This window comes from Argiope bruennichi, chromosome 4, assembly GCF_947563725.1.
Source record: "Argiope bruennichi chromosome 4, qqArgBrue1.1, whole genome shotgun sequence".
NCBI classification, from domain to species: Eukaryota; Metazoa; Arthropoda; class Arachnida; order Araneae; family Araneidae; genus Argiope; species Argiope bruennichi.
In genome coordinates, this window is record NC_079154.1 from 140,240,201 (window position 1) to 140,257,974 (window position 17,774).

At 31.0% G+C, this 17,774-nt stretch overlaps 2 protein-coding genes across 2 annotated transcripts in view; both read right to left on the bottom strand.

The window, feature by feature from the left end:
• LOC129966552 (uncharacterized) overlaps nt 1-15,124 on the bottom strand; it is a 121,081-nt gene extending 105,957 nt beyond the window's left edge. The window contains exon 1 of the mRNA XM_056080998.1: nt 15,002-15,124. The gene's annotated coding sequence lies outside the window, so the exon portion shown is untranslated. The remainder of the gene's footprint in view (nt 1-15,001) is intronic.
• A 1,715-nt stretch (nt 15,125-16,839) lies between these two features.
• On the bottom strand, nt 16,840-17,517 carry LOC129966475 (protein NYNRIN-like). Its single transcript, XM_056080902.1, has one exon. The coding sequence runs from the start codon at nt 17,515-17,517 to the stop codon at nt 16,840-16,842; it is 678 nt and encodes a 225-aa protein (XP_055936877.1).
• Between the last annotated feature and the right edge of the window lie 257 nt (nt 17,518-17,774).

Here is a 17,774-nt window from a genome sequence, read left to right on the forward strand (position 1 = left end):
GAAACAGTTTCATCTTAGGGATATAATCAAATGCGCATAATGGGTACTTTGTCGCCGCTAATAATCGGTTGCGAAAGGCTGCACGAAGGATTAACATATTTGAGATGCAAGTGACCGAGTGTTCTTTGGAAAGGATGGGATGAGGTGCACATCTCTCCAATGAAGTTCTTTAGATAGTTGGAAAACTGCTTGAAATGTAACACAGCTGACAGTTCTCTCTGCAGTGGGTCAAATGAAATGATACAAAATTTATTTTCAACCAAACGTTGATCTTTTTCATTAAGCATTCAAAAGATCATAAATCACCCATGAAGCTTTAGTGGACTAGGAAATAAATATATGCCTTTTTTTAAGGCACTCTAGATAACGAAAAAAAATTTCCCGCATTTTTCAGCGTTATTTTCTAATATTTATTCACTTTATTTTTCTAATCATAATTTTTTTTAAAAATCAAGCCAAAACTTTTCATTATGCATTTTTTACAGTTGTTATTTTGCAAAGTAAGTTGCTAACTTACATATTTTTTGTATCAGTAGGATAAAACGGTTACGAATAAGATTCAGTTTTCATCTTTAGACTTTCTTCTGAGAAACAGGGCAGTGTTTTCAGTTACCTCAGCTGATTTTCATTGTAGGATAGTTAGGAACGGGTTCTTAATATAATAAAACATTTATGTGATGCAATCATTTAGAATAATTTATTTTATGGATAGGCAGTTACCTTTCATCTAGCGTCCCTTCCTGCCAATCATGTTAATTATTTTATATCGAATGAACCGCCGACATTGTTAAAGAAATGCTGATTTATTCTTTTCGATAAGAAATGGGGGCTCGAAAGCGGATGGTAACGAAGGATGTAAATTATCTCGACTGATTAAACTTTCCATAAATGTGTATATTTTGGTCCGTTATGCCAGGATGAAGATCTGTCGTTATTCGCGAGTCAGATCAGTTGGACAGCTAAATATGACGGATTTGAAAAGCTCAGTTTGATTTTTTTTTAAATGTAGTGATTAACGATCATTTTCGATTTCCTAGAATCAAATAAAAGCTATACAATAAAATCGAATCGATGGAACAGATTTTTATCAAGCTACTAAAACGTTAGAAACAAACGTTCTTGCATGAGGCTCTCCTTTCCTCCTACTCCATGAAACGACCTGTATTTAAGTCTTAGATAATTCAATTCTGCGCCTAAGTCTTAGATAATTCAATTCTCGTGCTTCGTAATATTCACTCATTTCTGCTTTTATAAAGGTTCCTTTGATGACTTTCCGCGATGCAATTCGAAGTAAAATTATTAACTGTTGAAGGTATTAAACAGAAATGAGTTGCATAATAAGAAATGCATTTGCATAACAGACTGCAGAACTAACTACATTCTGTTATGCAACACAATACTTATTATGCAATAATTAATTGAAAAAAAAACAAATTTCCCATTGAAAATTCCATACTTCTACGCGGCTATTAAGTCTAAATGTGTCATTTCATTTGTTATGGTTGATACTGCACTACGTTATTTTCAAGTTTTAAATGGCGAAAGCACATAAAGTGATAATTAATAAATTCTTTCGAATGTTCAAACTCAGATGAACAGTTACCAATCTTGCATGATTTACTTTGCAGGAGAATAATATTAAGGGAATCCCAATAAATTCTTCAAAGATAACCCACCAAATATCACCCAAAAGTTATTCGTAGAAAAGAAGATTCTAATAAACCACAATACATAATATAGAATTCAACAGAAGAGATATGAAATATGTCGATATATGATGTACAACTGGGCGATTAAATAAGAGACACGACCAGCGAAATGTCAATTGCAGTTTCGAGGTATGCAACATTATCGTTACTCTCTTCTATGAGCTTTCACATACACAAAGTTGAGAACAATGATTCTGGTGACATAAACGCGAGACAAATATAAAAAGCATAATAATACCATGTACGAGACCTTGAATAACCTTTCCGGCTTATTTGCATGCATACAAAGAAAATGGACACAAATCGAAGCAAATATTTTCAGAAATGAATTTTAAAAATATGAAGCAAATGTAAAAATTTATTCCAACTACTTGCAATCCATACCAAATCACGATCTGCAATATCAAATCGCCATTCATTTTCAGATGAATTAATTGCAATTTATGCACAAAGATATTGCGATACTCAGGCATAAAATATACTTTTCTAACTTCTCTGCAGAAAATAGGGAAAGTATTTTTATTAATTGATGAAAAATTTAATAAACGATATTTCATTATATACTGTAATAAAATTTCCGAAATAACAGCATTTCTACCAGATCCATTAACGATTAAAAAGTGAAAGAATAGAAGAAAAATGAAACAAATGTTCAATTTTTATTTTTTAAATTGATTGTTAATTTTTAAAAATAAGACACGCAATCATTCAAACAGATTTAATTAATTAAACCTGGTTTGGAGTAATCATAAAATCTACTAAACAAACCAACAAGAAATATTCAGTTTTATACATTCAATAATCAGTTTATCAGTAAATATCTATTTAAATTAGGGTAGTTAATTATTTAATTATTTTTTGTTTGTTTTTATTTAAGGCGAGGAGAAATATATTGAATGGATAAATCTATAATACTTGATTAAATGTATTTGAAATCTTCAGAATTAATAGCTAAAAAAAGTTTTAAAAAAATCTTAATAACGATAAATAAAATTTCCGCAAATAATTAAAAGAATTTTTGACATATAAACTCAAAAATTTTATAGGTTTAATAAAGAATTTACCTTATAATGGTAGTTTAATTTTACGCTCATTAAAAATAATTAAAATAACGGTATGGATATTCATTCATTTTTGAAAAACAGTCCTTGGGGATGTGTTACAGCAGTAGTGATCATTTCTACATTATGTAGTTAGATGGTAATATGACTCAATACCTCGCATGAGGAAACATTTTCTTCAAAATACACCTGTACACCTCAGCGCTACATTCTACAGGTATTCTATCCGTATCTATCTAGTAATTATTCAAAAATTTTGTCACTTTCAAGCTGAATTTTTATTTTTCGTTAAATGATATTTGGTGATGATTCATTCATTAACAAATGCAATTAGATTGTCTGTTTATTTTTATGTCATATGATAACAGAGCTTCCTCTTGCATAACCATCATGTGCATTAAAATGATGATAAAAGAAATGATTCGTCTGACGTTCAAAACAGCTAATGATAAATGGTCGAATCGATTCATTTCATTTCGTCTCCAAATAATAAACAAGCCAAGAAAAAAAGACTGAAATAATGCGGTGCTCAAATTTATTAAAAGTCTGGCAGGGATATTTAAAAGAGCATCGTTGTTTATTTGTGATAATAGCAAGATAATTTAAATCGTTTGCTGCATCTCCTAGACAATCTTCAATTTGTAAAGATTTGAAACTTTTAAAGACATGCAAGAAAAAGTCTTCATTATTATAATATTTTTAAGATTTTTTTGCAGACGATAATAAAATTTCATCACGTGTAGAAAAGGTTGCAACAGAAAACATAAGATATTTTTGTCGGCTTATAACAATAACAGTATGATTCGATTTCTTAAAAACACATAAATCAAATAAACTATGAATTTTTAACTGACCTCAACGACGGATTATAATTTTTTGAAAGAATATTAGAGATAATGAATCTGCTGATTAAAACCTTCATAAAATGGCATTTAATTTAGAAAAATAACCTTTTTATAAAATAACCTTCAAAATTTTGACACGAATCTGTCGTTTCAGCTAGATTATCATGATGAGCGCAATGGTAGCACCCACGTGACAGAACAAGGTGAAAATACTATACAGTTACATTTGAATAACATCATAACATTAAAAAATACATTCGTACCTTTATTTTTTGAACAAACCTGCATAATATGAAAAGATAAATAACTGGAAATATTACATATGTGATAAAGAATATGAAATGGATTAAAAAAGAAGCATTCTTCTCATTTAGCACAATGAATGCTGAATCGGCTTTGAAGAAATTTTAAGAAATTCTGTTGACTAACAATCAATCATTCCCGGGTTTTGACCTTCGAAGTCAGACAACACGCGAGTGCATTTAAGGAACGGGGGAAGGGTATAAAACTTTACGTAGTATATGACGCAAAAATAAAATGATTGCAATCATTAGGACTCCATTGATCAAAGGAAACTAGTCTGATATCCCATGATGGTTCCTTTTTCACCAGATCTACGCAATCCTCATTTTTTTTTCCGTACATTTAGAATATGCTCCGTCCAGGCACGGATTTAGGCATTTTCTGTTCCTATACAGTGCAAACAATGAAATCTCTCTTTCATTAAACTGCTCCATTTAGTTTTAAAAATTTCAATGCATTTTTAAATTAACGCCATGTAAATTATTTATTTTAGGTTAACTTTTTTCTTATTATTTTAATAATTTTGGGAAAATGAATATGTTTTTATTTATTTATTATGATTCATGACAGCGCGCCATTCATCTTTGTACGCGCTCCATTTCATTCTATTCCTGACGTTTGTAAATGCAACAGTAACTAAAAGAATGAAATGAGTTAAATTATATTAAGAAAACTGTAATATTCCAATATTTCATAATTCATTGAAATTATGTTCTTTTACAATTTTGTGCATTTGGTAATTAGATTAATAACGTTTTAATAGGCCTGCCAATGATCCCATCTTATTAAAGGAATTTTAGGCAGTTGAATAGTCTGCCTAAAGAAGAATCGATTTACACTGTCCTAAAAGCTTATAGACTATAGCATATATATGTGTTTTTAGCAAAACGGAAAAGCATATAAACACTAATTACAAACATGCTTCGCATATGTTCAAATTATATGCGATTGAAATTAAACGATTTAGAAAAATAACTATTTATATTTCAGTTATATATCAAAATGCAACTATTAAGTATTACAAAAAATGTGTAGAATATATAGCGTTTCAACAAAAAGTGTTCACTGCAATGTTCTTAATAACTGAAGTCTTTCTAATTTTTGATATGGCATCATATACCCAGTTTTCTATCGAAATAATGACGATTGTAGTACCTTTGATACCAAATTGTACCTACACTTCAGCGACATAAAATAATTTTCCGGTATTTCTATATATTAAAGAGAATTCTGTAAAAAATCAAATCCACTTGACCATACTTGATCCACTTGACCAAGAGCCCTTTTCTGATGCAAAGATTCGAGAGTTTGTCTTCTGCGAGCCGTTTTTGAGCGAATTATATAACTAGATTTTCTATAATTTGTCTATGAACAATGTTCTTGGACATTTACAACCGGAAAGCCCTAATAATGTTGGGAACCGACATTTTCTGATTTGAAGCAATTCTTTGTATCCGTATATCACTGCGAAAATCCATCATAGATGATAGTCACGAAGAAGGTTTTGACTCATATGGCATCTTACTGAGTTTATGATGATAAATCTCACTTTTAGAATGATTTAAAAATTTCGATATTTCTTCAACAAACTTACCGAATAATTTCAAATAAATAATTTTATCTATTTCTTCATTGGTGTGCTGCGAAGCTACAGACATCTTGAAACGCAGAACGACCGACCGTTTTCCTTTTCTTCCAGCGTATAAATTAGGTTAAGGAAGTTTCTTGAAGCTCCTGCCTGATTACCGATACATTAATAAAATTACCGATTACCGACACCTTAATAAAATTATATTTATATAAACTTTTTGTACATGTCATAGCAGCTTATTTACGATTTAAAAGTTGGCATAAAATATACTTGATCAAAATGCTGTTTTTTTTTTTTTTTTTTTTAATATAACAGGGGAACATTGCATCGAAATATATCATATACAACAAAGAATATAGACAAAATACAGGATTCTATAAACTTTTAGGACACAGTGTGATTATTTTATCTTCTATGCTCTAATTACTGCAAATATAAAACTATCTCTAAATTTTTTTCTACTATAATAAACGTCAAAAGACATAAATTAAACATTTAGTTATTCATTGGCAGATAATTCAATAATAGGATGTTTTTATTTATTTCTATGGCTGGTAAAGTTTTAGCACTTATTATTTTCATGTTTTATTAATATAATAATATTTTTAGACTTATATATTATCTGCAAAATTCAAAAATCATTTAAAACACCTCAGAAGACAGATCGTTGGGCTACCAAATTTGGCACGTCATTGCATCTTCGATAGGAGTCACTAAGAAAGGTCTTTAAATTTTAATTAGTTTTAATTGTTTAAGAGTTAATGGAAATGTAATTTTTTTCCATAATAATTTCGAAATACATTATTGCACAAACATGCATAGGAAACATTATTACATCACACTAAAAAATTTTTTTAATGATCTTTCATTTGTACCATAATTTTTTATGCATCTTTTTGTCTTTATTTTCATAATTTCTTCAAAGCTAAATTTGAAAAACAATTTAACAATGCTTTTTATCACTGTGATGAAATTAAAATCTGTTTTATTGCTAAATCAAATCTTCCAATTACGTGTTATTGTTAGTGTTTTGATAAAAAAAAAATTTTTTCTTTGAATTTTAATTATCGATATCTAATGTTAATCGATCTCGATGTTAATTCTAAAGAAGATCATGATGTTTTGAATATGATCTAATTTTTTTATTCTAGTATTTTTTGTAAACCGTTTGATCATTAGTAAATTAAGTGTAAATTCTTACGAACAGAACGCAACGGCGAGCCCAAATAAAGAAGAGACAGCAGAATCAAGCAGGGAACATTATCATTCTACGTTTAGTTTAGTTTAGTTATATTAACATCCCGTTTTAAAGCAACACTAGGGCTATTTTGGGACTGACCTTCTAATTTTGAGCCGCGGTCAGATGAAGAGAACGACACCTCAGCTGCCCAGCCCCTCCCTCTCCAAACTTCCACACCACATCAGAGGGAGGACATTGGTCCCAGCGGATTTAACGTGCACCAGATTTGCTTACACGTCAGTTCTTTAATGGAATTCAAACCTGAAACTCTCCAGTTTCGAATCTTATCTTTCTACGATGTTTCGAATTAGAGTTTAGAGTAACCTGCAATTAAATAGGCATAGCATTGTACCTTTAGTTCCTATTTGTTATTAGTTTCCGTTATAGCTCCCTATTCGAATATTTTAAAATGCCAAAATTTCCAATTTCAACATTTAAAATATTATTTTATGAAAACATCATATGATGATAAATGTGCTGCATGGTAAGTACGCTGTGTTGTATCTCTGACCTGAGGAACCTGGACTTGATGAGAACATATATCAATGAAAAAAAAAATGATTTTCAATCTCATAAAGCAAAAAAATAAATATATAATTCATTCCTCAAAATAAAATTCGTTACTTTTATACTACCACGTAATAAGCGAGGAAAATCTTAGAAGTAAACTTTATAGCTTGGTAAAGTCTATCATCATTTCCAGAAAGTTAGCAGGGCGCCGTTTTCCTGCACTTTTGCAAAGGTGCAAAACAATACAAGTTCACGTTTTAACTTTGGAAAAAGTTTGTAAGTTGAAAAAAAAGAGTGTACTTAAATAGAATTATTTTCTGTAATATGCACACACAAGCATTATTTTTAATACCATCAAAAATATTGAGGAAAACAAAGCAATTTTAATAGCACTTATTTTTAGGTGGTGAAATCAGAGGAATATTTTTATTCAGCACAGTCATCCATTTTTTTAAACAAAAACAACTTCCAAATCTTGTCGGCAGACTGAAGAACAACACTCTCCACATATCTATTCCCTCGGAATTTTAATCAGAATTCGGATTGTCCGAATTCGCTCTTTAGAATTCGGATTATTGCGGCAATGCACTTTATGTAAATCCATGCATGAATAGATTATGTTCCAGTTTTCTTTTGTTAAATCATGGCATACATTATATAATTTAATAATAGATATAAAAAATAACAAAATTTCGTAAGTTTCCGAATTAGCCCAATTCATCATTAATTGCATAAAACTGCAGTACTCCCGAGTATCCGGTTCGCGAGTATACGGCTTCCGTACCATCCGGCCTATTTTTCTTTTATCGTTATTAAATGAGGAAGGCAAAGCTTTGCATTGGTAAGGCACTGGAAGCGAGCGTCTGCTACGATCCTCCTGTATGGCGTGCGCAAAACACAAGTTATGACAAGAAAAAGAGTAGCGTTTTGGTCATAGTTCATTATTTCCCCAGAGTGTAAAGGACTTCTCTTAAGGACTTTTTCAAAAAAAAAACTATAAGTTTTGACTCTTATTTTAAAATTACCATTTCATATCTGTGTAATCATTTATCTGTAAAAAAATAATGTCAGTTTGAATCAACTTTCTGAAGAATTAGACCTACGATTTATTGTTAATGTTTTGCTTATGTTTCCTACATGGAAATAAGGCATTACAGAATTCATGTTAAAATATGAACAGTTTATATTCTTTAACTTATTTTTTCTATAATAAATTCTTGAAATGTGAAGTGCGGTATATAAGCATGTATAAACTATTAGTGCAGAGCTTTCTATTTTAACTCAACACGTTACCGGCAACTGCTTCTATGATTCACCGGGACGCGGACGCGTTTACATTCTACGTGGCTTGAGATAAATGAAGGAATTAGTACTCAATAAGAAATGAGAAAATACGTTTTATACCAGTAAATTTAGATATAAAAACTTGTGCCTTCTGGTATTGTTTGGAAAGAAATGAGTTCATTAAAAATAGTTTAATTTGCACAGAATTATTCATTTTTTTTTTTTTTTTTTTTTTTTTTTTTGTCCTTGGCTCCGTCAATTTCGTTAGATTTGTACGTCACGAAGCGCAAAAGATAGCGTTTTATTACAGCTTTTTAGTGAAGTTCCCACAAAACCTCAAACAAAGAAAATCCATTACCAAAAATATTACATCACGATAACGAAATTGACATAAAAGATAACACTGCTTTAATGTAGCTTTTTACAATTTAAAATCAGAATATTTCCACATGATATTTGATAAAATAGAGATTACGTCGAATTATTTGAAGAGAAATTTTAAACACAAATATCTTATTAGTAACGTCATAATCAGAAAATGATTAAAAACCACCATGAAAAAATATAAAATTCCATGTATTCCAAATTCTATACATTGAATAATCAATTTATAGAATATGGAAAATGTCCCTCGTTATATACGACCATTCGTCTCCATGAATATTTTTATTTTTCTGCGCCAGATTACTTTCGGAGTGTATTCGAATCAGGTTGGCGCATTCTATCCGTTATCCTATTTTTTCTAACTCTTTGGGTATTTAATTATACATTATTTTTAATTTATTGTATACGAAATATAGAGAAAATATTGTAATCGCAAAGAAAAAAAAACCGAACATGAGATTTTGACGAATTTCACGTTTTAGATTTCCCTGAGTTTGAAAAACGCAGTTTTCAAAAATGTCTGTCTACATGTGACCAAGATAACTCTAAAACGCTTTGAGCTAGATGGGTGAAATTTGGAATACGGTTTTTACACTAAATTCGTAGATCCTGTCAAATTCTTATCAAAATCATTCAGAGCAAGTTCAAATATAAGGGAGCATGACGACCACAAAGCGAAGAGAGCTAGAAGGATAAAAATCAGTACAAATATTCAACATCTATAGCATAGACACCTGTCAGATTTTGAGACAATCCCAACAAGGAATTGGCTGTCTATCGGTCTGTACATCCAGAGGACAACTCAAAAATGCAATGACTTAAATATATCAAATATGGTATCTGATGTTGCAATTACGATTGCAGTTCCACGCCAATTTTGGTTTCAATTCGATTGGGAAAAAACGCATTTCAAACAAGCATTCATCTTTATTACATCATTTTGGGAAGACCTCTCCCACTGGTCATTTTCTGCTGACTCTACTATTCCAATTATTACAGATATTTTTTTAATATTTTTTGTGCAGAAATATTTTATTTTAAACCTTTAGGAACAAAATATATATATATATATATATATATTCCCTTCATTCCAAGTTCCCCTTATGGTAGAAATTTCGGTGCATTGTCAATATGAAGATTTTATAATTATTGTCAAAACATTTTTGTAGGCGCCAAATGAAAATCTTCTATTAATAACATACATTTCCTTTAGAATAAAAATGTGCATTAAAAATAATCATGAATATAATCATATATTTGTATATACATCCCAAAATATATTTATTGAATACCATATAAATGGAAACCTTTCATTCATAGAATATTAATTTGTTGACAGGGGATATGCTCCTCAGAGAGAATAGTCATCCACAATTATTGATTTTAAATAAAAAGCATGGGCATAGACGAGATAGCACTTAACGCAGGAAATTACTTTTCCTGCTTTTATTTCCTATAATTACTAAAAATATTCAATGATTCAAAAAGCCAATCATTCACATGCTCATTTCAGAATGACAGGATATGTGCATTTCCTTGCCAGCTACAAGCTCAGCATTTTATAACTGGAATGACATGAACACTGATCCATCCATCATTTTTATGTGGTGTTCACTATTCTCTGAAGGGAGCGAAAGGAACATTTATGAAATGAATGTCACGTGTATTTCGGATATTATTAACGCAGCATAATTTTCAAATCAAAAGAAATATTAAAACAATACGTGAGAGGATTTCACCAATCGCGAGGCCGCTTTTATAGCTGTTTTCTTCAGGAAAGCGGTTGAAATGTCGTCATTGATAACACCATTTCTTCGAATAAGTTTTAACCACTAATATAACTGGAAATAACCATTTATATAATTAACAATAAGGAAAACTGGGATCAGAGTATAGTTACGGAAATAACGGGAGATTTTTAATTGGAATGGGATTTTTGAGATAATGAATGAAGAACAAGAATTTAAAATCTCATTAACGCTGAGAGGATTTTAATTTATGGGTCCTAAATAATGCAAGGGATTTTTACAGATAAAACTTCAGATCCAAGCTTAATTTATACTGATGTGAAAAGATTTAGACCATGATATCAAAAAATATCAAATGAAATTAGATTAAAAAAAGATAAAAAAGGTAAAAAAAAAGAGCTTTCAAAAGTAATAAATGAAGATACAGAAATATGCATTCTTCGTCTTCTTAAAAAGATTCAATTTCTGTTTTATTTCATTTTGATTTTATCTGTTTCTATGTATAATATAACGATGCCATTTTTCCCATCAGAAGATTTCGAATGCAAGTTTATAATCTGGAACATGAAGGCCATAGGCAAGAAATAAATTGTATCTCAGATTATAAGTAAGCAGTATAGTTAATAAAAAAAGCTTTTAAACAGAATTTTCCAGAATGCTTTACAATTGCCAACAGGAAAATAAAGAAACAGATATACAAAATCCATTTGATATTAAAACGCATCCGAACATAAAGAGGTAATGTAACAGTTGAAAGCGCGCATTGTTCAATTGACTGTTAGTATAAAAGCATGTTGTTAAAAAAAACCCTCGTTTCATAACAAGCAGATGAACTGCTCGTCAAGAATGTCGTTATTCTTAATGATTTTAGTTGAATTTGCTTCTCTTTATTTATGGCGGATTATTCAGCATTCTTAACACGAGTACAATGAATTACTTCCTAAGTATCCGAGAGAAAAAAAAGTATTAACTGAAAAAGGGTCATGAAATGTAACATCCCTAAGAACAGTATCATTGGGTTAAATCTGCGCCCTTTTTACTTTCTCCTACAGGAAGCATACACAGGTATTGTACTCGTCAAAAAATTCGAACTCAAGATTTTGACGAAACTCTCTATTTTAGACCACCGTCCATCCGAAAAAGACATTTTTGGCCTTATCTCTTTCCACCCGTCTCTGACACTAATATCACTCAAAAACGTTTTGAGTTAGACGAATGAAATTCGGCATATGGTATTTGTAAATTTCTATTAAATTTTTAAGAAAATCTCTTCAGAGGAAATCTGTCTGTCCGGCTATTCGAATATAAATTAGCACAGTGACTACAAACCGAAGAGAACAAGGTGGATAAAATCCAGTACAACATCTCTATTGTCAACACAATCAAATGTTGAGCTGAATTCAACAAGTGGCGTGATAACTCAATCACTTCAATTTGGTACGCGATTTCTGCAATTCATATTCTGTGTCACATTTTCGCTTCAGTCAGTTGAGAAGGAAAACACAAATTCACTTTCATTAGAGATTGTGGAGGAGAGATTTTTTATCTTAAAAAATTTAAATTAAAAAAATCGGAAATCAAAAAATCAGCTTAGCCGTTTTAACTATATGCAGAATATGCATAATAAAAATGATATACGATTTCCATATATTTTGACTTCATCACATTTTGAACAAAAATAAATTCGATCAAAGTTTGATACGGTAGAATAAAAAAAAATGATGGCATTGAAACTAAGAAAATCATTATTTTTCGATAGGCATGAGCTCATACAAATATATAAGCTTGGTAAAGTAAAAAATGGCAACTTCGTAAATTAAAAATATATTAATTTGTTGATAAAGTTTGAAAGATAAAAATTGCAAAGTTTATTATAAAATGCATGAGTTTAAAAATATATTAATTGAAAGCAAAAAAATAATTTTCATATTAGCTGGCACTGTCAGCTCTTTTAACACTTTGTTTTCTATTAAAACATCGAGCGTTGTTGTTCTAAAAAGGCTGTTGCTCGGATTTAGTTCCAACATCTATTTTATTTTAGTAAAATCGTAATCTTACATTGAATCTATAATGTATGTTATAAATAAAAATGAACGGCAGGGTATGAGTTACCTTTCGTTTAACAGACATATAATAAAAATACGTATGATATTTCTAGCATATTAATAGTACTAACAATGTATATTAAAAGTTTCCGAGACTTCAGATTCATAATACTATAGCAGTAACATACAAAATGGCCATTTCATTCAAAAGTTGAAAGATGCAAATAAGTTTCTGCGGAAACATTTTCAATCAATTAATACAACTGCATGCTTATCTCATACTAAAATTTCAAACAACTATATTTCAAATGTTTCGAATTGCCACTGTAGTGAATTTTGATGGCTGTTACTATCAATGATTAAAACAATACAAATGAATTCCAATCTCCCTATACTGTCTCTAAGATATTTAGATAATATATCTTTCAAAAGTTCTGAGTTAAAATGCAGTAATCAAATAAACTTATAACAGCCTTTTCCAGTTTAATTTTTTATCGAAGACAACAATTACAAATATTTGGCATAAAAGTTTTTATTTCGAAAATTTTTAATAATTTTTAATGTAATATAATTTCTTAAAATATTTTTTAAAGAAAGTAATTTTTAGGAAACTTTAAATTAGCAAATTAATAGTAATTCTTTTCATTGCTAATAATTAAATCAATGCAAAACTAAATAGGTGAAAAATGTGTCAAGCAAATAATGCAACGGCTCTCATCCTTCACACATTTTCAAAATCAAACAGTCAAATACTCAGCAAGATTTTACAGCAATTTTTTTCTTTTTTTGCCTTTAAGTTTCTAAAAAATTAAAAAAACATGTTCAACAAAATAAATTTAAGACAATTAAATTAAATTAAATCAATAAAATTAAAGAAAAAAATAATAAACATGTAAAGCAAGAGGCACATTTTGATCGATTTAAAGCAAATATTATCTTTTTTTTTTCTTAATTAATAAAAAATCTATTATTAAAATGATATAAATACTTTGATCCGTATTTTAATTCCCTATAATTGTTTAACTTTCACAATTTTTTTAAAACATTCAACAATTAATCAAGCTTATTTTCTAAACTGGTGCAAACATAGAGAAATTTAAACATATCTCGCTTCTGTAAATCCACAAACGTACTTAGCATTTTGAATGTCTTAGGATGAATTGGAAAATTAATATTGATCACGAATCGATATAAAATTTTCATTCTTCGGGCATTTCTACTTTTTCTAATTCATTTATTCAATCGTGAAGCCTGAACCTCTACTCTAATATATCACGAGCATCAGAGCAATGCATGATACTATCATTCTTAAATAAAACAATGGAACTGCCCAAAAGAATTCAGGCATAGAATCGCTTTCATAAATTTCTTCATCGTTTCGCTAATCATAATAATTTGAAATGTTGAAAGAATAAATTTGCATGCAAATTACCTATTTCCTTTTTTCTCTTAATTGCTACAATTCTTAAAATAGAATAAATTTTGAAATTTTTCCTAAGTCCAACGAAATAAAATTTTGCATTAAACTTTGTAATGTAAAAATGATAAAAAAAAAATCAAAACCTATTTTTCGTTTAGAAAGAAAAATAAGCAGAGAAAATACACACAAAAAAATGCCTCAGAAATTAAAATATATATATATATATATATAAAATAAGCATTTGAAGAGAGGAAGAAAAGATTACAACCTGAATTTTACAACAGAAATATAAATATTTATATTTTGATATTATAAAAGTAAAAATCGAAATATATTAAACAATTCAAATTGTCATCAAATTATATCATAATATTTAATGAACTCTTTATTGAATAAATGAATGAAACAAAATCTAAAAGTCTTTGCATCTAACAATAGAAAAAAAAGGCAGAAACATTTTTTTTTTAATCATCTAATAAAGAGCAGTGGAATTAAAATGTTATTAATTTATGATCTAATAAATAAACAGCATTTTCATCCTCAAGCTGTAATTGGATATTATTCCTAATTGTACTAAAAACAAATTAATAGTTTATTACATTTACTATTTAAAATTTCATTCTCATTTGAAGAAGCGAAAAAGATAAATATTTGTTGAACTTCCAAATTCTTTAAAATAACTTCATAAAAACAAATTAAAAATGGCATTTCGAATTTAGGTATTTTTTAAATAGTAATACGGAAATCAATAATTAAGGTAAAAAAAAGCACCATCTGAATGAATAAAAACTCAAAATATCACTTGTGAATACTCATTGTAATGTGTTCATTAGTACTTTCAATCTACAAAAACTAACTTACCAGCGATTAGGATCTAAACGAAGCCGGCGATCCATTCCGAAGAATATCAGCCGCAACGACCGCCTGAGAAATTCGGAGGGGGAAAACTGAAAGTTGTTTCCATGTCAGTCCGGTACAAGTCCGTGAGAATGAAAGTAGAAAGACACGGCTGCCATAATCTCGCTTTATCGCCAAATCATTCCAAACACATGGGTTTCATTTTTGTTAGATTTTCGCTTCTAAGTCGCATGCATCATTTTTTTAGAAACTGCGGCATCATTTCGTCGATATTAAAAAAGAAATAACAATTTTCCACCTACCAACTCGTGTCTGTTTTGCTTTATTTGAGTTAGCTAGATCTGCTATGTCGGAAATAAACCAGCGGGCTTTAAGTTTCGGAGCGATCACTCTCTCCGAATCTTTCTCGCATGCTCTGTAATAAATGAACAATATTATCCACATGAAACTAGCGAGCGAAGTTAAGATCTGCGATATGGTTAATCCAAAAGAACCAGAAACACCGAATGCTTATTTTGAACGCCCGAGATAAGCAAAATTGGACACAAAGCTATAATTGTGGTTACAAAATCACATACGCAATATCATTTATTCAAGTCAATGTGTTTCTGAGCTATCGCGTTTGCATGCTTCTGATCAATAGGTAGTTCACCCCTTGACGAACTTGATAGGTATCTACTCTTCAGATGTGAAATTCTATAAGCCACATTTTATTAATTTTCCCTTTTCTTTTTTTAATTAATTTGAGAACTTAACTTGCGAAGAGAACGCCAAGAATTTCAAATTCGAGGCTTTGTCGAATCTCCGCACTTCAGACCAAGCGTCCGAAGAAAGCGATTTTGTCTACCTGTTTGTGATCGTGATAACTGGGTCGTAAAACTTAGAACTAGGCACATAAAATTTGGTATATGGATTAAGACAAAATTCGTAAATTTTTAATCAATTTAGAGAAAGTCTGACTGTCCGGCTTTCTGAATATAAATGAGCACGATAGCTATAAATTGAAGAGACCTAGATGGATAAAATTTAGAACCCATATTTCGCATCTAAAGTGTTTATCTATCTAAAGTACCTACCAAATGCTTGCAGGTTGAAGGATGGTCAGCCTGAATGGTAATATAGAACCACTGATTACATGGGATTCCGATGAGCGCATCCACCGCTCTCCGGTGCTTGGAAATAAATCCTATATTATACAATTTTATTACCACGAAGTTTTACATTATTTTAAAACAAAATTTAACTAAGAACTTAAGAAAATAATTTTTATGATATTTGTATCGAAACAACACTTATAAAAAAGTGATGTTGGATGTTTGGTGCGTGGTTTAACACGCATTGCCAAATTTACTTTAAATTAAAGTATTAAAACATTTTTACTTAATGAAAACTGCCAACCATGTAAATAACAAAAATAAATTTTAATTACAAATTAAATTAACAAATATAAATCATGATATATTGGCCGTAATTCCATCGACCAGCACGAGGCAGAAGTTCTAAGCCAGCTGGCGAAGGCAGGAAGTGAATCACTCGTATCCGTTGGAGAGCAAAGTTCATCTCCAAAGGTAGGATTGTTGCTTATCGCCAGTTGGCGAAACAAACAGTCATTTATCGCCTGTTTGGCCGCTGCACACTCCCTCCGCAGTCTCATTGGAAATGGACATAACGACGTGGGGGTCGAACTTGTCGGCCTGAGATAGTTGTTTGCCTTGCTGGAACGACGATGGATGTCTCAGCTGGAAGTGTTTTGGTACACTTAGTAGTGGAACTTGCTTCTTGCTTGGCCGGTGGTATACTGGAACACTCAGGTGGAATTATAAAAGCAGGTTTCAGACGGTCTATGGATATGGTATGGGAAGTTCCCTTGATCTCAAGATCAAAAGTTCTCTGTCGCCTGACAAGAACTTTGCACGGTCCATCATATGGTGCTTTTGTGGCTTACGTACACCGTCATGTCTCACAAATACATGTGAGCACTCGTTGAGGTGAGGATGCACAAAGACTGTTCTTTGTCCATGACAGGACGTTGGAACTGGTCTCATCGTTGCAAAATGACGTTTTAAGTCCTCCACGAGTTGCTTGGGCGATGCGTCTCCAGGTGTTGGATCGAAAAATTCTGCTGGTAGTCGCAGAGACTTGCCATATACCAGCTCAGCAGTCGTCGCTTGTATATCCTCTTTGAAGACGGACCGGAATCCGAGTAACAAGGTGTTCAGTGCTGCAGACCACTGATCTGTGTTGTAGGCTTTCAAAGCTGCCTTTAATGGGTGGTGGAACTCTTCGATCAAGCCATTGGCCTGAGGATGATAAGGAGAAGATCTGATCCTTTTAATTCCTAGTAGCTGAGAGAGAGCATGGAACAAATCACTCTCAAACTGTCTGCATTGGTCAGTAGTAATTCTTACAGGACAACCAAATCTGGCTATCCAGTGCTTAAAAAATTTTTGTGCTACTGTCTGTGCTGTCATGTCTGGAATTGGTACGGCTTCTGGCCATCTCGTGAACCTATCTATCATTGTTAAACAATAATAGTTTCCTTGAGAAGGAGGTAGAGGGCCTACAAGGTCCAGGTTCGAACCTCTGTGATTGGTCTACAAATTTTCCTACTGGGGTCCTAGTATGGCGAATTACCTTCGATTTTTGACACGGGATGCAATGCTTAGCCCAATTGTTGCAGTCTTTTAGAATGGAAGGCCAAATAAAACGCGATCGAATTAATTTTGAAGTGCTGCAAATGCTAGGATGAGATAAATTATGCAGTGATGCAAAAATT

Coding starts and splice junctions, on each gene's coding strand:
- LOC129966475 (XM_056080902.1), bottom strand. CDS start 17,517: ATGATAGATAGGTTCACGAGATGGCCAGAAGCCGTACCAATTCCAGAC.